Consider the following 19,593-nt stretch of genomic DNA (forward strand, 5'->3'; position numbering starts at 1 on the left):
ATTAGCTGGGTTTGGTGGTGCGTGCCTGCAGTCCCAGCTACTCAGGAGGCTGAGGCAGGAGAATCACTTGAACCTGGGAGGCAGAGGTTGCAGTGAACCAAGATCTTGCCACTGCACTCCAGCCTGGGAGACAGAACGAGACAATATTTCCCCACCATCACCACCAAAAAAAAAAAAAAGAAAGAAAGAAAAGAAAAAAAGAAAGAAGGGAAAAAAGTTGTATGCCAAAGAATAAAGCTGGAAGGCATTAAGACATGGAAGTTATCTCAGGAAGATGAAGAGCCTGTCTAGAAAACAGAGGGAGATTGGGAATAAGGTTCTGAGAGGCCCAATTAGCAGGGTGGGCAATAGCAGTGACTTTGAGGTTCAAGCCCTGCTCTGCCACCAACTAGACGTGTTCAAGCCCTGCTCTGCCACCAACTAGACGTGTTCTCTTGGGCATATTGCTTCACCTCCCTATGCTTCACTTTTTATCTCTAAAAGAGGGTTGTAAAACCTGTCTCATAGGGATATTGTGAAGATTGAATGAGATAATGCCTGGCACAATGTAGTTAATAAATGCAACTGTTGCGGGGATGGGAAGGTCTATTATTAGCTGATGGGAGGCTGATTTGGAGAATGGAGGGTCTATCTGGAGAATAGGAGGTTGGCCCTGAGGAATGGTGGGGACGTGGGGCATGGAGTTGGGGAAGATAGGAAAGACTGGATCCAAACCCCACACAAACCTCACAGTTACAGGGTGGGGGCCTAGAGATATTCTGCAGGGGCTGTCAGCTTTTAGGGCTGTGGAGAGGCGGTTGGGAGGGGGGCCAGCAGGGGAGAGGTTTGACCGCTAGTAACTTCTCAACTGCTGCAGTAAGGAGAAGCCTCCTCGGTGGCAGCTGCACCAGCCTCAGAGCCTCCCATCCCTTAGTCTTAGCTGTGTGACAGGTGGGAACTTAAAAGCTCAGGTCACGTGTCTTGGCTAGCTAACCTACTTACCCCTTGAAGACGTAGTGGCTGGGACAGGCAGGGGCCAAGCGGAATTGACTGAGAAAGGGGCAGAGCAGGGGAAAGCCCCAAGTGTGTTCTGGGGATCTACATTTGAAGGCTTTGGGGGCAAGTCCTAAAACTGAGGCTCCCCTCAACAGGACAGTCACCCCCAAACTTGACCCCAAACATTTTTTTTTTAGACAGAGTTTCGCTCTTGTTACCCAGGCTGGAGTGCAATGGCACAATCTCGGCTCACCGCAACCTCCGTCTCCTGGGTTCAGGCAATTCTCTTGCCTCAGCCTCCCGAGTAGCTGGGATTACAGGCACGTGCCACCATGCCCAGCTAGTTGACCCCAAACGTTTCAATGCACAGAAAAGACTAGAAAGTTACTGTTCAAAGGCTGAAGCTATTTTTAAAAATTATTTTCACTACTAAGTGGGGACAGAAAGATCCATACTGAGTTGTGGAAACCTTGGTCCATGCCGTGAGCCTGTCTGCCTATGGACACGTGAGCTTCCTAGGCTCAGCTGGGCTTTATTACCCATCCCGTGAACACTCATTGAAGTCAGCCTGTTTGCCATGTGGGCATCAGCTACTGCTGTCTTTGGAGGACAGTTACACTGTTCTCTTATTTCCCCTTCATCCTGTTTTTAACTTAAACTGCTCAGATGTTTGAAACTTCTATGCTCTTTGGATGAGATCAGTGTCCACAAGTGGCTGACATGGAACATGCTGAGCAGGGGCTCCTCTGAATGTTCACTTTATTAGTCATGTATATTTCAAATGCTAACTAACATTTGATGAATGTAAGTTTCCATATTGTTGCTGTTTCTGCATTTAAACATAATTGGGAACAACTGACATTCTATAGTCGACTGCCAGGGCCTTAAACTACACATGTCCATTTTTGTTCAGGTATAGCTTTTTAGAGCAAGGGCTGCATCTAGCTTCTTTTATTAGAAGTGTGTGTGCTAAATTATTTATTAATGTGTAATCAGTTTACACCGTTTTGTATAGTGATTTTAACTTTAGGAATAAAATTAGTTTTAAAAGATTAAAAAAAAAATGTACAGGTGAATGAGATGCCCGGGGCACTGTCTGCGAGCCCTGTGCATGCCCTGGCACCCAGGTTCCTCCAGGATATGGCATATGACTGTCTTGAAGGCCTGGATCTGGCTAGGCGACTCTACAGAGCAGGCTGAGCTCTGGGTTCCAGTTTAACGCTGGAACTGCTGCAAGCTCTCTCAAAGCTGCTGCCATTTTCCCTTCTTTACTAGTGTCCTAACTCAGGGAAAGCGTGAATCGGGAGAGTGGGGGATGTTCCAATGTTCCAAGGCTCATGCTTTTTTGAAAGCCTTTGTACCTAGTTGGGGATTCCTGGAGGGAAGCCTGCGCTCATGGGCTGGAACTGAGGAAAACTGCTGCGGGGCTGGGATTGTGTGTGAAGAGACTGACACCTTTACAATCCCTTGAGAGAGACGGGATCTGCACCCCGCATCCCCCACCCCAACACCATTGCCTAATCTGTCTTCCAAGGACTTGTCCCCACGGAGTGACTCCAGCTCTCCTTTCCTCACTGCCTCCAAGTCGGCCCTTGGTCGTCAACTTCCAGTCCTCAGTTCACCCCTGCACCTCCTCCGGCCCCCAAGCTGCAGGCGCTGCTCTCTCCTTCGCCGTCCTCGCCCCCCGCGGGCTGCCAGGAGGCTCGGGCCCTTTAAGAGCGGCGGGACCGGCGAGCAGTAGCTAGGAGGAAAGCGCAGTCGCCCCCCGGGCTCGGAGGACACAGCGTCCGGGACCCGGCTCTGGGAAGCTGGTGTGCGCAGCCCAGCGGAGTCGGGGCGCGACCCCAACCGGCCCTCCCCATCCTTGCCGTCTCCTCCGACCCAAGGTCCGGCCCTCCTCCATCACCTGCCCCGCCCCGGCCCCGCCCCGGCCCGAGCCGCCGGGACCGGGAGCCGGGACGCGGGTGCCGCAGCCCTAGGCAGGTAAGGCGAGCCTTGGCTCTCAGTCCCCGGCCTGTGGCAGCGCTGAGCATCCCGGCCCTGCACCGGCCCGGGGGCGCGTCAAGGTGACTAGGCATGCTGGAGATGGGGCGAGGGCTTGAGCCGCCGTGGGGCGCTTAGTTTTGAGTCTGGATGGTGCGCCTGGATTTGGGGACAGCCCGGGGCACGCGGGCCCGTGGGCGCCGGCGGGAGGGTCCGGTCTGGGGGTCGCGCGGAAGGATGGCGAGTGGGACGCAGCCGGAGGCCTGATGTCTCCTCCGCTCTGCCTTCCCCTGGTCCGCCCTGCACTCACCCTGCTACACTGACCTCCTAGCGGGCAGCCTCCGCCGGCTGCCCCTTCTCCCCTGCCCCCTATCCCTCCAGTCCCCAGGGGCTGCTGGCCTGCGGGGTAAGGAGATTAAAGAAGCCGCGGGGAGGAAGAAGCCAGTGAGGGCTTCCAGGGGACGGGCTGGGGCCAAGCTGGGGCTGGACTGCCTGGGACTGAGCGTCGCCGTGCAGGGAGTGGGGGGCGGGGGCAGAGTGCGGGGCTAACAGTCTCAGATCTGCCCCGAGAAGGAGGTGGGGAGTGGGGGCGGGGAAGCATTAGAACGCCAGGGAGCTTTGAGCGGGGCTCAGTGGTCTGCCCCCAAACTGAGCAGGCCGTCTCCCTGCAGGCCGGCGGCGTGATGGCGGAGAAGGCGCTGGAGGCCGTGGGCTGTGGACTAGGGCCGGGGGCTGTGGCCATGGCCGTGACGCTGGAGGACGGGGCGGAACCCCCTGTGCTGACCACGCACCTGAAGAAGGTGGAGAATCACATCACTGAAGCCCAGCGCTTCTCCCACCTACCCAAGCGCTCAGCCGTGGACATCGAGTTCGTGGAGCTGTCCTATTCCGTGCGGGAGGGGCCCTGCTGGCGCAAAAGGGGTAGGGAACAGCCTGGTGGGGAGTCCCTGGGCCCTCTCTGAGTTGCCTCTCCAGCAGCATGAGGCCTGGGTGTCCCATGTTCGGCAAGTCCTGCACCAGTGGGCTCTTTGGAAACACTAAAATCTGGGTCCCCGCCCCTTGCCCACTGTGCACTGTTGGGGTATCAGGATCTACGCTCCCCCGCACCTGTTAGCACGTGGGATACTTGATACAATTGGTTATTGAACCTTTCTCTTCTGAAGAGATCCCCTGGCTCTGGTCCTTGAGTGGTCCTTGATGAGTTTTCCTTCTTTTGTTTATGGAGGATTCCTACCTGTGAGGGCTGGTATGAAAAAGTAGGGGGCTGTGTCTGCAAGGTTGAGCAATACCCTTGGACCTAACATAAAGATGTTCTCATTCCTGTCATCTTATTCCATTCTTACCACAGTGCTCAGAAGCAGGGAGGGTGGCGGTTTGGCAGGATAGATGTCATCTCCATCTTACTAATAAGGAAACTGAGGCCCAGGGAAGTTGAGTAACTTGACCAATGTCACACAGCTAGTAAGTGGCAGAGCTGGGACCAGAAGCTCGGTTTCCCAGCCCTCCACACATTGTTCTTTTGCCTCTTTTCCCTGTACAGCATTCCCATCGCCTCCCCTTTCCTGCCCATGAAGACAGGTTTCTCTGAACCCTAACCAGCCCCAGCAGCCCCTACCCTGAGCAACTTTATCTGACAATAGGGAAGCTGAGGCTGTTTCCCAGAGCCTGGGTGTGGGCCAGGGGTGGGGCTGGGACATTGTTCTCTGAGGTTTAACAGATAGGTTTGGGGTGCTTCAGAGCAGAGCTGAGCATGATCTGTCTCTGCACTCTCCACCCTCACTCCTATGAGTGACCAAAAGGTCACCTGGCTGAGCCAATGGAAACGGAAGCATCTGGGCTTCCTGCCCAGTGCACCCTGTCCCTAAGCAGCCTCCCTCGGTCCTGAGACCAGCTCTGGGCAAAATGATGAGGCAGTTGTTATTTCCTTAGTCCTCTCATTTCCTCATAATTTTAAGAAGAAACAAAGATTTTTTTAAAAAATCCATCTAGGTGGGCCAGCTCTCCAGTTGCTTCCACGCGCCAGCTGCAGACTGATACCCCTCACCTGGCCCTTCCCTCCTTTTGACCTTGCCAGCCCCATTCTGCTCTACTAGCCATTTTGCCATTCCTTTCATCCCTTGTCCCTTTTTCTGACCCCTGCCCTCCCCTTGGTGACTTCTCTTCTTCATTGGATCCCTCTCCCCTTCTCTAGAGGACAGAAAGCAATTAGGGTTAGACAGAAAGGAAAGAAAGCCAGGGGATGGAGAGAGGTAGCGTTCTGCCTTTCCCAAGTCAGGATTTGTTACCAGTCTCCCCTAATGATATAGAGCATTTCTTATTTTTTCAAAACAGCTGCCTTTTAATTATTATTGATAATCTCACTTAACATTTGTAATAACCCTATTAAGTCCTTGGGAGTAGATATTACTATTCTTTTTTTTTTTTTTTTTTTTTTTTTGAGACGGAGTTTCGCTCTTGTGACCCAGGCTGGAGTGCAATGGCGCGATCTTGGCTCACCGCAACCTCCGCCTCCTGGGTTCAGGCAATTCTCCTGCCTCAGCCTCCTGAGTAGCTGGGATTACAGGCACGCACCACCACGCCCAGCTAGTTTTTTGTATTTTTAGTAGAGACGGGGTTTCACCATGTTGACCAGGATGGTCTTGATCTCTCGACCTCGTGATCCACCCGCCTCGGCCTCCCAAAGTGCTGGGATTACAGGCTTGAGCCACTGCGCCCGGCCAATATATTACTATTCTTTTATAGATGAGGGGTCAGAGGCCTTGAAGATAAGTGACTTGACAAAATTGCAAAGAGAGTCACTGACGGCGGCAGAACTAGAATACCAGTGTCTCTCCAGCCCAAGGGCCTGGCTGGCCTCTTCTGTGCTGAGCAGTTGTGGGACAGAGGGAAACATGGGTTCCTAGTCACTTATAAGCTATGTGACCTTGGGCAGGCTGCTTACCCGCTCTTGGCCTCACTTTTCTCATCTGAAAACAGGGATGATAAGAATACACAAGCTTGCGTGAAGCTCAGCCGAGACAATATCTGTGAGAGGCAAATGTAAGGTGATTTTTGTGTGAGGCATCAGCGTTCAACCAGCTACTGTAATTAATTGAGAGGAAGGTTCGTTGTTGCCAATTTCTTCTCCTGCAAGAGATCATTTCCTGTGAGCGGCTCTGAAAGGCATATGCTGGAGTGTGCCACGAAATGTCTCTGGCTGATGGAGAGGAGGACTGGGGCAGAGGGCTGGAGCCCACGGCTTCCCTCTCCCAGGAAAGAACTTGCTGTGTGACCCTGGGTGAGTCACTAGATGTTTCTGGGCCCCAGTTGCCTCACCCATGTTGTTAGAGAATAGCTGAAGCTTTGTAAACCATGGGTTCCATCTAGGCAGTTCCTGTGAACCAGGACCTGGCAGTGGGCAGCAGCTGCTCCCCCTTCTGACGGGAAGCATCCAGAGGGACAGCTGGGCCCAGAACACCATCCTGGGTGTCATGAAAGGAGGGTTAAATATACCATCTCTTCACTGTCTCCACTAAGGACACTAAGGAGGTGGAGGGGGGAGGGACTTGGGCTCTGTAGGGGTTAGAGGGGGTGGCAGTGAGCAAGGTGCTAGGTGAGGGATTGGCATCTTCTCACCTATGAGGCAGGTCTGCCGGCATCACAGGCAAGGCCCTCCTCCATGGCTTCATCTTCCCCCTCCACTTCCACATGTCACCAGGTCACTCCACGTAGGCTCTGCCCTCTGTTCCTTGGATTGTGAGTGTAGATACACATAATTTTACATCGTAGAGCCTGGAGGTCCTCTGCTTTCCCTTTGCCTTTTGGAATCCTGCTCATCCTTCAAGGCTTAGCTCAAATGCCACCTCTTCCAAGAGGCCAGCCTTGATTTTCCCCTTGCCCCCGACCTACATCAATTCCATTTTTTTTTTTTTTTGCATTCTCACAGCATATTTTTTGTACTTCTGTTATAACCCTAATTTTACTTTTCTTCATTTTTTGTTTGTCTGTCTTATTTAGACTATGACCTTCTCGGATACAAAAACTGTCTTTCTCAATTTTTGTCCAGTGTTTGGTACAGAGCTTGGTATATAGTAGATATCAATAAGCATATGTCAAGTGGAATTAACAGCAAAATGTCACTTTTTAATGCATTCTATGTGCCAAGCACTGTGTCATGTGTTTTACATATATTATCTCATTGAATCTTTACAACAACCCTATGAGATAGGTACTATCGTCCTCATTTTACAGATGAGGGACCTGGAGCTCAGAGAGGTTAAGCAACTTGCCTGAGGTCACACAACTGGTAAGTGTGGAGCCAGAATTTGAACCCAGATCCACCTGACTCCAAACCATGCTCTAAATGCATATGCTGCTTTCCAATGATTGAATGAAAGGTGAGATTTTACTGGGCCGTGTTAGGGGCTAGAGAGACAAGCCTGGTGGGCAGAGAGAGCACAAAGAAGAAGGCTGTTTCTGAATGAGGGAGAACTCACACTCATGAAACAGACACTTACTGAACATCTGCTACAGGCCAGACAGTCTGTTGAGATTACCACGATGAGTGAGACACTGCCCCCAAGGAGCTCACTGACTAAGAGGCTGGGAGAGCGGGGCAAGTGGCAGGCACATCAAGTAACAAACATGCTGGCATATGAGAGGTGCTATGGAAACACAGGGGATAGGCAGCCAACTCAAGATGTAGTGGTGGGAAAGTTTTCCCGGAGGGGGTGAGGCAGTGGCCGCTATGATCACAGAAGAGGACTAGGGTCTTCTACAGCTTTGATCCCCTCTCCATGCCCATCCATGAGACTTGTGGATTTTCCCACAGTCTTCAGAAGAGGACTGTTGCCTCTGGTACTTTGATATTAGTTGTGGTTGTTTCTAGGGGGACGGGATGAGAGGGACAGGTTACTGCCAGGGCTATGAGGGTTGTTCCTCCATCCTAACCCAGTCACACTCAGTAGGGACCACCTATTTCACTAATAGCCATGGCTGCTCCTAAGAGTTTTGGGGGTACCTCCGTTCACCGCAGCCTGACCAAAAACCCCTCCCTCCTTCACTGCAGGTTATAAGACCCTTCTCAAGTGCCTCTCAGGTAAATTCTGCCGCCGGGAGCTAATTGGCATCATGGGCCCCTCAGGGGCTGGCAAGTCCACGTTCATGAACATCTTGGCAGGATACAGGTAAGGATGAGACTGGGGTTGAATGGGGGCAGGACTCAGGAAGAAGTATCCCTTGGGGAACACAGAAAGTATTCTGAAGTGGCATTGACCTCCATCCTCAACCCCCATCCCTGCAGGGAGTCTGGAATGAAAGGGCAGATCCTGGTTAACGGGAGGCTGCGGGAGCTGAGGACCTTCCGCAAGATGTCCTGCTACATCATGCAAGATGACATGCTGCTGCCGCACCTCACGGTGTTGGAAGCCATGATGGTGAGGGCTGGATAGTCACCCCTCCTCCCAGCAACCCTCTCTGTCTGCTGTCCTCACCTTCCCCGTTGGCGGAGAGGTCAAGGCAGAGCGCCCTCCCACACGCACCTTTCTCGCCTACTCTCTGGGCCCCAGGTCTCTGCCAACCTGAAGCTGAGCGAGAAGCAGGAGGTGAAGAAGGAGCTGGTGAGTGGAGAAGGGAGGCAATGGGACCACTGCCTTATGTGGTGCTGCTGAGCTCGAGGTCCCGAGCCGGGAGTGGGAGAGTGGTGGCCTAGGCCAGAGCAGTGAACTTAAGGGAGATGTTTTTCGAAGCTGGGGCACTGCCTGGGGGAAGCAGAGACTTCGAAGCTGATCTGGGGTGGGTGGGGTGGGGCCAGGTGACAGAGATCCTGACGGCACTGGGCCTGATGTCCTGCTCCCACACGAGGACAGCCCTGCTCTCCGGTGGGCAGAGGAAGCGCCTGGCCATCGCCCTGGAGCTGGTCAACAACCCGCCTGTCATGTTCTTTGATGAGCCCACCAGGTAGTGCCCTCCACCCTTTTCCACCAGGATACCCCTCTACCCTCGGCCCTGAGCCAGGGCTGGAGCCTGCGTCTAATCCATGAGCCAGAGCCTCTGTTTGCAGCCTCCCGAGGCCAAGATAAGGACTTCTTCCTCATCTCCTTCCTTGCCAATTCTGTTGCTGTGAGCACCCCCATCCCTCGCCTGGGCAGAGATCTAGATGTCCTCCTTGATTGACACCGCCCTCTCCTGTCACCCTCAGCCATCTGTCACCAAGTCCTGTTGATTCTGCCTCCTTTTGATATCTCTCAGATTTACCCTGCCCCATCCTTAATGTTGATGTTAAGTTCAGGACATCAAGAGATTCTTATCTCCTTATCTCCGGTGTCTCCCAGCCAATCCTTCCTCCAAACTGCAGCCAGAGTGAACTTTCTAAAGACAAGCCTGCAATGCTTACTCCCCTGCTTAAAAACATGCAGTGTATCCCACTTGGCCTCAACATAAAGCCAGGTGACTTACAAGGGCCTTGTCTGAACCTGCTTCTCCAGACTCATGTCATGTACTTTATGCTCTAATAATACTGAGTTGCTTATAATTCCCTGGTCAAGCCATGTGTTTCATGCCTCTAAGCTTTGCCCATGCTGTGTCTTCTGCTGGAATGCCCTTCGCCACTGTGCCTTCCCTCTCCCCGTCACCTGCTTAGCTCTTACTCCTGGGCTTACTCAGGAACGTTTGCTGATTACCCTCCAACACCTGCTACTGCTGAGCTCAATCCATCCCCTCCTTCCCCCACTGTTGCTACAGCACTTTCCGCATTACCCAAAATCGGCCATGTGCTTGTCTTTCTCTCCCTCCAGACCAGAGTCTGTGTTTTATTTATGAGTCATTGTAATCCCAGTGCCTGGCATACAACAAGTGCTCAATATATGCTTATTAAACTGAATGGTGCTCTGGGCTTCTGGGTATACTTCCAAGTGCCTGAACCATAAAGGATACAGATGTGGCCAGAGTACCCTCTTCCTGCCAGCTTCATCCCCTTCACAGCAGCTGCCCCACCCCAGACACTCCCTTCTTTTGGCCTCACCCACCTCACGCGGCCCCCTGGTGGCCTCTCTCTGGACAGCGGTCTGGACAGCGCCTCTTGTTTTCAAGTGGTGTCCCTTATGAAGTCCCTGGCACAGGGGGGCCGTACCATCATCTGCACCATCCACCAGCCCAGTGCCAAGCTCTTTGAGATGTTTGACAAGGTGAGTGTCTCCAGGCATCAGGGAGGATTGGCCTGAGATGGAGGGACGGAAGGGGGTCAGTAGGAGTGCCTGGCCTGCTGTTCCCTCCTTACCCTTCTCTTTCTGCTGTAGCTCTACATCCTGAGCCAAGGTCAGTGCATCTTCAAAGGCGTGGTCACAAACCTGATCCCCTATCTAAAGGGACTCGGCTTGCACTGCCCCACCTACCACAACCCGGCTGACTTCAGTGAGTGGGGTCTGTTGGTAGGAGCTGGGAAACAGCAGTGGGCCAAACCTGGGGGCTTTGGTCCTGCACTCAGGCCTTGTAGGGGCAGAGATCTGCCCATCGCCTGCCTTCCCCACACACTCAAGGCAGGACTGACTTGCCCTTGGGAAGTGAGGATGAATCTTAAGTGGGCTCTCTACTCTGTGTCCCCAGTCATCGAGGTGGCCTCTGGTGAGTATGGAGATCTGAACCCCATGCTGTTCAGGGCTGTGCAGAATGGGCTGTGCGCTATGGCTGAGAAGAAGAGCAGCCCTGAGAAGAATGAGGTCCCTGCCGCCTGCCCGCCTTGCCCTCCGGTGAGTAGGGGTGAAGAGGGCAGAGAGGGAGTAACCGGGGAGGGGAAACCATGAGCAATGACCCTGCCAAAAAGGCTGTTCCCCAAAAACATCGCAACCATTGGGTACTAGGAAGCACCTGGGGCTTGGAATTGACCTACTAGGAACAGCACTGTGTCCTTAGGCACTTACTGAACCTCCTTGAGCTCCAGTTTCCTCATTCATTTCTTCATTCAGCAAATTCTTATTGAGCATCTACAGTGTGCTGTCCTTGGTCCTGGCACAGTGCCCATCTGGTAGGCAAGACCAACATGGCCCCCAGCCTGGTGGCAGTGTGGCCTACTGTTCTCCCTAATGTAGAAATGATGATACTTACCTCACAGGGCGATTGGGAGGACTAATTAGATAATCACATAAAGCTCTTAGCTCTGTGGCTGGTGCAGCAGGCGTCTGCCCACTGCTAGTTCTCTTCCATAAATGAGACACTATAACCCCCGAAAACCAGATGGGTTCGTTTTTCTTGTTATTATTGTCATTATCGTCATTATTAAATAATATCACTGTGAAATTGGTGGCATAAAGGAATTACACCCTTAGGGTTAAGGTGTTCTGATGGATTAAAGAAGTAATTAATCTATTATCAGCCACCATGGGTGTCCATTACTTTCTTTCCATCTCCTCCCTCCCAAGTTTTTGCCCCCTCTTTGCGTCTGAATCTCGCTCTGATTCACACCCCTGAGCCTAGCTTTCAGGTATAGAACTCAATGGTGGAAGATTCTCTGTAGACTTGGAGGACCCCTGCCCTGGGGAAGGGCTCTGAGGTTTTTCATTCACCGAGCTAGGTGTTCTGTGGGTGACTGGGGTAGGTGTTCTGTGGGTAAACTCACCGGATCCCAATCCAATTTCTTCTTCACAGGAAGTGGATCCCATTGAAAGCCATAGCTTTGCCACCAGCACCCTCACACAGTTCTGCATCCTCTTCAAGAGGACCTTCCTGTCCATCCTCAGGGACACGGTGAGGCATCAGGCTAGGGGAGAGGAGGCTGGCACAAGCCTGACCTTTAGGACTGTAGGATCCCAGCAGTTGAGATGGGAATGGGAACCCTCCCTCACAGCCCCACAATGTGCCTGTGGGTCTCTGTGCCTATGAGGGCAGCTCCGAATTCCTACCCTGCTCTGTAGCTTGCCTATCCCTGGCCTATGACACATGCCTCTCCTGGTGATGACCCCTCCCAAGGTCCTGACTCACCTGCGGTTCATGTCCCACGTGGTGATTGGCGTGCTCATCGGCCTCCTCTACCTGCATATTGGCGACGATGCCAGCAAGGTCTTCAACAACACCGGCTGCCTCTTCTTCTCCATGCTGTTCCTCATGTTCGCTGCCCTCATGCCAACTGTGCTCACCTGTGAGCTAAGCTGCCCTGGGCATGGGGCAAGGGCGTGGGTGCTGGGGCTCAGGGCAGGGGCCAGGGTGTCAGCTGGCTGTGCCTAAGCAGCCTGTATCCTCAGTTCCCTTAGAGATGGCGGTCTTCATGAGGGAGCACCTCAACTACTGGTACAGCCTCAAAGCGTATTACCTGGCCAAGACCATGGCTGACGTGCCCTTTCAGGTGGGCCTCTTCCTCCCACCTGCCCACTGCCTCCATCTGGTCTGGCCCCTTCCATCCTTGCTTTCTTGCCTCCCTCAAACTTGTCACTTTCCTTCTTCTGCTGTTCTGCTCACTTAGCAAACAGATGGTGAGTTCCTGTCATAGCCCAGGCTCTGTACCAGGCCCTAGCGATATAGCAGTGAACTAGACTAATGTAGTCTTGACCACGTGGAATTTATGTTTTAGTGGAAACAACTGACAACAACAGAAAATGATGAAAATAACCCTATAGCCCTAGGCAAGGTGGCTCACGCCTGTAATCCCAGCACTTTGAGGCTGGAGGCTCACTTGAGCTCAGGAATTTGAGACCAGACTGGGCAATATGTCAAAATCCCGTCTCTACTAAAAATACAAAAATTAGCCAAGCATGGTGTTGTGTGTACCTGTAGTCCCAGCTACTGGGGGCAGTGGGGATTGGGAGGGTGTTGAGGTGGAGGATCGAATGTCTCAGGATTGAGCCCAGGAGGCTGAGGTTGCAGTAAACCACCAGATTGCACCACTGCACTCCAGCCTGGATGGCTGAGTAAGAGACCCTATCTCAAAAAAAGAAAAAAGAAAAGAAAAAGAAAAAAAGAAAAAAACACTACAAATGACTCTGTAGATCTTTTATTTTATTTATTTATTTATTTATTTATTTATTTTGAGACAGAGTTTTGCTCTGTTGCCCAGGCTGGAGTGCAGTGGCACGATCTTGGCTCACTGCGACCTCTGCCTCCCGGTTTAAGCAGTTCCCTGCCTCAGCCTCCTGAGTAGCTGAGATTACAGGCATGTACCACCATGCCTGGCTTATTTTTGTATTTTTGGTAGAGACAGGGTTTCACCATCTTAGCCAGGCTGGTCTTGAACTCCTGACCTTGTGATCCACCTGCCTCAGCCTCCCAAAGTGCTGGGATTACAGGCACGAGCCACCACGCCCAGCTGACTCTGCAGCTATTACAGGTGGTAGAGAATGGCGTGCTCTCTGGCTCTTACTATGACTTGCTACCTGCAAGATCTTGGGCAAATCACTCTCTTTTCTAAAGTGTCCCCATCTATAAAGTCTCAGGATTGTTTGTGAGAATTTTGGTTTTTCTTTGAGACAGAGTTTTGCTCTGTTGCCTAAGCCGGAGTGCAATGGCACCGTCTCGGCTCACTGCAACCTCCACCTCCTGGGTTCAAGTAATTCTCACGTCTCAGCCTCCTGAGTAGCTGGAATTACAGGTGCCTACCACCACGCTGGGCTAATTTTTGTATATTTAGTAGGGACAGGGTTTCACCATGTTGGCCAGGCCTGACCCCAGGTGATCCGCCTGCCTTGGCTTTCCAGGGTGCTGGGATTACAAGTGTGAGCCACCGAACCTGTTTGTGAGAATTTAATGAGTTAATGTATATATAGTACTTAGAATAGTGCTTGGCACATAGGAAGTGCCCAATAAATGTTAGCTGGCTGTTGTTACTGCCAGTACCACCCTGTTCCAGGCATCAGGGCCACCAGTAATCCATAGGGCACAGCTGTGCAAATTAGAAAAAGGTGCCCCTTCCTCAGGGTGGACACCGTGACAGGATGCTTGGCTTAATGAGATGAACACAAGATGAACCTTGGCCTTTGGTTGGCTCTTGGTTGGGTGCCCTTGAGCAGGGAATGACTGTACTTAGTAGGCTCAGTCCCTGCCCTCTAGGAGTTAGTAGCTCATAGGGGAACAAAACAGCTCTCCTATGGAGAGGTAATTAATTAACAATATAGGGAATAAGCTGGTCCATGTGGGAAGGACTTTAGGTGCTCAGGGAAGGGAAAAGTTGCTGTTCCTGAACCAGCTAGGGTGGACCCAACGGAAGATATGAGACAAGATGAATGAGGGTCATATGGCCAGGGAGGAAGGGGGCATGTGTCATTCCGGGGTGACAGCTTGAACAAGAGTGTGGCAGCAGGATGGGCATGCACACCCTGGGAATAGGTATTCTAGAGGCCCAGGCTTGGGTGGAGTGGAAGTCTTGGCTGCTTCCCCGAGGCTTGAAGTCCACTGCCCAGCCCGTTCCCGCTCCCCAGGTGGTGTGTCCAGTGGTGTACTGCAGCATTGTGTACTGGATGACGGGCCAGCCCGCTGAGACCAGCCGCTTCCTGCTCTTCTCAGCCCTGGCCACCGCCACCGCCTTGGTGGCTCAATCTTTGGGGCTGCTGATCGGAGCTGCTTCCAACTCCCTACAGGTGGGAGGGCTGGCAGCTGGGGATTCCCAAGGTGGGATGAGGTCTCGTGGGAGGAAGCAGGGCCTGGTACAGGGGTAGGGCCTCTGGGAAACCTGGGCTTGTCCTGGTCACCCCTATGATGGCCTGGCCCCCTCCCCTCCCCTCCAGGTGGCCACCTTTGTGGGCCCAGTTACCGCCATTCCTGTCCTCTTGTTCTCCGGCTTCTTTGTCAGCTTCAAGACCATCCCCACTTACCTGCAATGGAGCTCCTATCTCTCCTATGTCAGGTCAGTACTCCTGCCCTCCCCATCGGCCTCTGATCCTCCCTGCAGGAGGCCATGCCCAGGGCTTCCTGGGTTGTGCCAAGTCTTCTGCCTGCCCCATTATCCTTTGGGCAGGGGCACCCTGGCTGAACTCCAGGGATGACAGTATTGCAGCTGGGCTCTGGCAGTTTTCTCAGGGAGCAGGGACCCTGTGTGCTGTGTCTTATCTGATACCCCTGCCTGCCTAGGTATGGCTTTGAGGGTGTGATCCTGACCATCTATGGCATGGAGCGAGGAGACCTGACTTGTTTAGAGGAACGCTGCCCGTTCCGAGAGCCACAGAGCATCCTCCGAGCGCTGGATGTGGAGGATGCCAAGCTCTACATGGACTTCCTGGTCTTGGGCATCTTCTTCCTAGCCCTGCGTCTGCTAGCATACCTTGTGCTCCGTTACCGCGTCAAGTCAGAGAGATAGAGGCGTGCCCCAGCCCCACAGCAGGACGCCCCCAGCCCCAGCCCTTTGGGACTGTTTTAACCTTATAGACTTGGGCACTGGTTGCTGGAGGGGCTGCCCTCCCCTCCCTTGGCTCCTCCCCAGGCTGGCTGTTGGACTATGTTGTCAGCCTGGGCCCTGGGAGTAGGGGCTCCAGCCCTCCCCACCGTGCCCAGGGGTCCTCCCAAGTTGCTGCGGTTTGTAGCTTCCTCCCTACTCTCTCTAGCACCTGCATGCAAAGACCACTGGGAGGCTCCTCCTCCTTCCTGCCTGTGGCACCCTCTTTTGCTGTTTGCCTGGGAGCCCCAGGCTCTCCAGGCCCCCACTTACAACTGACCAAAGTGGCCCCCTCTGGGGGGCCCCACCACACAAGTGTTTATAAACTGGGCTGTTATAAGGTTGGAGTTCCAGGGCTGGGCCCTGGTGGGGTCCCCGGAAGTCCCATTATGGACGATGCAATGGAGCAGGGAAGGACTCTGGAAGTCTCTTCCTCCTCCTCCCCTTCTCCCTACCCCTAGATCCTGGCTGACTTGTACGATCTGCCAGGACAGAAGCTGGGTTTTCTGTCTAGGTCTCTACTCGCAATCCTGGGGATTGGAGAGGCCTGGGGCTGTGGGATGCCCCGTCCCCGTCCCCATCACCGTTGGTGGGGGTAGGGCCTGGTGGCACCTGTGCAATAATGTCTGTGTTTCTCTCCCATCTGCCACTGGAACTGGCAGAATGTACTTTATTCTGGGGGGTGAGTGGGGAAAGACCTAACCCTCCTTTCTCGCTGCCCCTGACGCAGGCACGGTCTTGTGATGCTCCTTCCCTCTCTGGAGTGGCAGGCACATACATATGGAGAGGCAATCTCAGCCCTACACACTTGCCGTCCCCTACAGTGTAGAGGAAGAGTGATGGTGGCATGCAGGTGGTGGTGGGTGCTGTGGGGAGGACAGTGCCAACCTCCTCCTGGGGATCCCTTGTTGGAGACTGTAAGGATAAGGCTGGTGCTGCCCAGGGTGTCTCTAGAACCTGCAGGTGTCCAACCCCCAGTCTTCCCTCCTCCCAAGCCAGGGGTGGCACAGGATACTAGATCCCTGGAGTTCAGGACCCAACACAAGCACAAGCAAGGGCGTACGTTGGCCTTGGCCACTGCCACCCCCTGGTCCTCCTTTTGTGCTTCATGCTGACGTCTTCACTCCTCTACACCTTCTCCAGCCACTGCTGCTCATTCAAACTTCTGTCTATGTCCCTCCACCGTTCCTATCAGCAGGTGGCCCCTGGGCATCAGAACAGCCTGCCCTGGGCTCCAGGTGGCAGACGCACTCAGAGCATGTCTGGCTTTCCTGATGAGTCCAGGCTCATTCTGCTTCTGATTTCCCCTCCCCTAGGGCTCATTTTCCCCCTACTTCCTATACGCATTTCTGTCTACCTCCTCTCACCCTGCCACAGATTCTTCCCATCACACAGAGATGCCAGTTGTATTTGCGGGATTTCACCCATTATTAATAAAAACCTATATTTATACAGTATGCAATGTGTAAATGTGTGTGGATCTGCCACCTGGTACTGTGGGCCTTGAGGGGGTCTTCAAAGCATTTGGCAAGTTGTCTGTCTGTAGGGAGTCTGTGGCAGGGAATGATAGGTCCTAGGTACATGTCAAGCTAGTGAACATGTAGCTTAAGAAATATTTGTGTCATGCTTTCCATCTCACAGAGGCTTCGCATTCCTTACCTCAAGGGAGTCCTATGCTGACCCTGCACCATCCTTCATGACAACTCATTTTGCAGATTAGAGAACTGAGACTTGGGTTAAGTAACCTACCCAAGGGCCCTCAACTCATGGAGGAGGAGCCAGGCCTGGAGACCAGGTCTTCTGCCTCCAGAGTCCTCATTCTTGGCACTGATCAATGACACTTGTTCATGGTAGATCCACATGCTGTTTGGAGAGCTGTGTGTCTGTTGCATAGGTGTGTTCTAGCCCAAATGATGCCAGCCTTTGTCTTCAGGGCTCACTAAGTCCCAGGTGTGCCTGCAGGGGTGGGGTGTGTTAATGGTTATGGAGGGAAGTGAGAAGCAGGAAAGACCCTGGAGCCCCGTCCAGAGGGTGGGAGTGGTGGGGACCTCACTGGGCTTACTCTGCCTTTCCCCTTTGTTTCTCCTCTTCTTTCCACCCGGCCACCCTTACTGGGGCTGAACCGTCAGCCAGGACTACAAATGGGTTTGGTGGCTGGGGGTTTGGAGCAGGCAAGTGTCCAGAAGTTCTTGAGGGCTGGGGGCAGAACAACCCAAGAAGCAGCACACTGCTTCTCCCTCTCATGTCCTGGGCCTGAGGCTTGGGGACTGAAGGAAATGACTGGCATCAGCCTGCCAGCTGCCTGGAACACCCTAGTTGTGCCACATGTAGACTTAAGTGACCCACACTAAACTAGGGTCCAATTTATGAATGGTCGGGTGCTCACGTGGAGGTAAATGACTTTTTTTTTCTTATGGAGGTTTGTAATTGGAGTGGGAAGCATGAAGAAGTCTGAGTCCTAGAATGCTGGAATTCTAGTTAGATTTAGAGGTCATTCTGGATGCCACCTTTTCCCTGGAGTGATGCCAAGAGATGGCTTTTGACAAATCAAAGGGCATGAAATCTCACCACTAAAGAATCTTTCTTAAGATCCTTATTTTACTCTCTTTTTCTTTTTTATTTAAAGACAGGGTCTCACTCTGTCACCCAGGCTGTAGTGCAGTAACGTGAGGCAGGAGAAGCACTTGAACCTGGGAGGCAGAGGTTGCAGTGAGCCAAGATCATGCCACTGCACACTCCAGCCTCGGCTACAGAGCGAGACTTTGTCTAAAAAAAAAAAAAAAAAAAAAAATTATAGCATGAGGCTGGTTGTGGTTGCTAACACCTGTAATCCCAGCATTTTGGGAGGCTGAGGCAGAAGGGTCACTTGAGCCCAGGAGTTTGAGACTAGCTTGGGCAACATAATGAAATTATGATTACATAATGAATAATTAAAATAATTAATTCCAATCATAAGCTCACTGTAGCCTCGAACTTTGGGTTCAAGTGATCCTCCTGCCTTAGCCTCCTGAGTAGCTGGAACCATAGGTGTATGCCACCATGCCCAGACAATTTAAAATTTTTTTAAAATGTAGAGATGGGGGTCTTATCGTGTTGCCCAGGCTGGTCTCCAACTCCTGGGCTGAAACATTCCTCTCAGCTTAGCCTTCCAAGGTGTGAGGATTACAGGTGTGAGCCACCATGCCTGGCCCTTTCTCTTTTTAAAACGTAAATACTAGGTCATGGCATGGTAGCTCACACCTGTAATCCAGGACTTTAGGAGGCTAGCTTGGGCAACATAATGAGGCCCCAATTCTCTATAAAAACAAACAAACAATCAAAAAATTAGCCAGGCATGGTGGCAGTGCTTGTAGTCCTAGTTACTTGGAAGGTGGAGGTAAGAGAATCATTTGAGCCCAGGAGTTTAAGATTACAGTGAGCTGTGATTTTGCCACTGCACCCCAGCCTGGGTGACAGAGTGACACCCTGTCCAAAAAAAAAAAAAAGTAAATACTTCTGAAAGGGTTAAACATAAACACTTATAGATCACACGTTTACAAGTTCCTTTGGGAGCTAATGAACGCCAGGCCTTCCCTCTCTCCCTAAGTGCCAAAGTACCTGGACTTAGAGATCTTCCTTAACACAGTCACCTTCTTTTTTTTTTTTTTTTTTTTTTTTTTTTGAGACGGAGTTTCGCTCTTGTTACCCAGGCTGGAGTGCAATGGCGCGATCTCGGCTCACCGCAACCTCCGCCTCCTGGGCTCAGGCAATTCTCCTGCCTCAGCCTCCTGAGTAGCTGGGATTACAGGCACACGCCACCACGCCCAGCTAATTTTTTGTATCTTTAGTAGAGACGGGGTTTCACCATGTTGACCAGGATGGTCTCGATCTCTCGACCTCGTGATCCACCCGCCTCGGCCTCCCAAAGTGCTGGGATTACAGGCTTGAGCCACCGCGCCCGGCCACAGTCACCTTCTGTATGTCCAAGCCTGTGCAAAGTGCTGAAGGCCAGAGTTGACCAAGACAGTTGTTCATGGAATGATTCTTTTTTCTTTTATTTTTCTTTTTTTTTTTTTAAAGACGGGGTTTCACCGTGTTGGTCAGGCTGGTCTTGAACTCCTAACCTCAGGTGATCTGCCCGTCTTGGCCTCCAAAGTGCTTGGATTACAGGCGTGAGCCACCACACCTGGCCTCTTTTTTCTTTTTTTGAGACAGGGACTTGCTCTGTCACCCAGGCTGGAGTACAGTGGTGTGATCATGGCTTACTGTAGCTTCATCCTCCTGGGCTCAGGGGATCCTCCTGCCTCAGCCCCAGAGAGGCTGGGACC

The 19,593-nt window shown here is 52.5% G+C and overlaps 1 protein-coding gene across 4 annotated transcripts; it reads left to right on the forward strand.

Moving 5' to 3' along the window:
• Positions 1 to 2,504: 2,504 nt before the first annotated feature.
• On the forward strand, positions 2,505 to 16,743 carry ABCG4 (ATP binding cassette subfamily G member 4). Of its 4 annotated transcripts, none has more exons than XM_010334446.2 (15): positions 2,505 to 2,958; positions 3,615 to 3,879; positions 8,006 to 8,123; positions 8,240 to 8,372; positions 8,505 to 8,555; positions 8,750 to 8,895; positions 9,998 to 10,121; positions 10,233 to 10,347; positions 10,540 to 10,682; positions 11,578 to 11,676; positions 11,899 to 12,067; positions 12,171 to 12,271; positions 14,337 to 14,495; positions 14,643 to 14,761; positions 14,986 to 16,743. In XM_010334446.2, exons 2-15 carry the CDS (start codon positions 3,642 to 3,644, stop codon positions 15,209 to 15,211), a joined length of 1,941 nt encoding a protein of 646 aa, XP_010332748.1. In that variant the 5' UTR covers positions 2,505 to 2,958; positions 3,615 to 3,641; the 3' UTR covers positions 15,212 to 16,743. The 4 variants fall into 4 exon arrangements, with proteins under 4 accessions (XP_010332748.1, XP_003923653.1, XP_010332747.1 ...); XM_003923604.3 differs by having other exon boundaries at positions 3,630 to 3,879; XM_010334445.2 differs by lacking the exon at positions 2,505 to 2,958 and adding an exon at positions 7,189 to 7,243 and having other exon boundaries at positions 3,794 to 3,879.
• Positions 16,744 to 19,593: the final 2,850 nt, after the last annotated feature.

Source organism: Saimiri boliviensis, chromosome 6 (genome assembly GCF_048565385.1).
Source record: "Saimiri boliviensis isolate mSaiBol1 chromosome 6, mSaiBol1.pri, whole genome shotgun sequence".
NCBI classification, from domain to species: domain Eukaryota; kingdom Metazoa; phylum Chordata; class Mammalia; order Primates; family Cebidae; genus Saimiri; species Saimiri boliviensis.

What these genes read in the sequence shown, in the direction of transcription:
- ABCG4 (XM_010334446.2), top strand. Translation starts at nt 3,642, where the DNA reads ATGGCGGAGAAGGCGCTGGAGGCCGTGGGCTGTGGACTAGGGCCGGGG. An exon ending in AGGAGGTGAAGAAGGAGCTG is followed by an intron (nt 8,556 to 8,749) that starts GTGAGTGGAGAA and finishes GGGTGGGGCCAG; the next exon opens with GTGACAGAGATCCTGACGGC. An exon ending in CTGCTTCCAACTCCCTACAG is followed by an intron (nt 14,496 to 14,642) that starts GTGGGAGGGCTG and finishes CCTCCCCTCCAG; the next exon opens with GTGGCCACCTTTGTGGGCCC.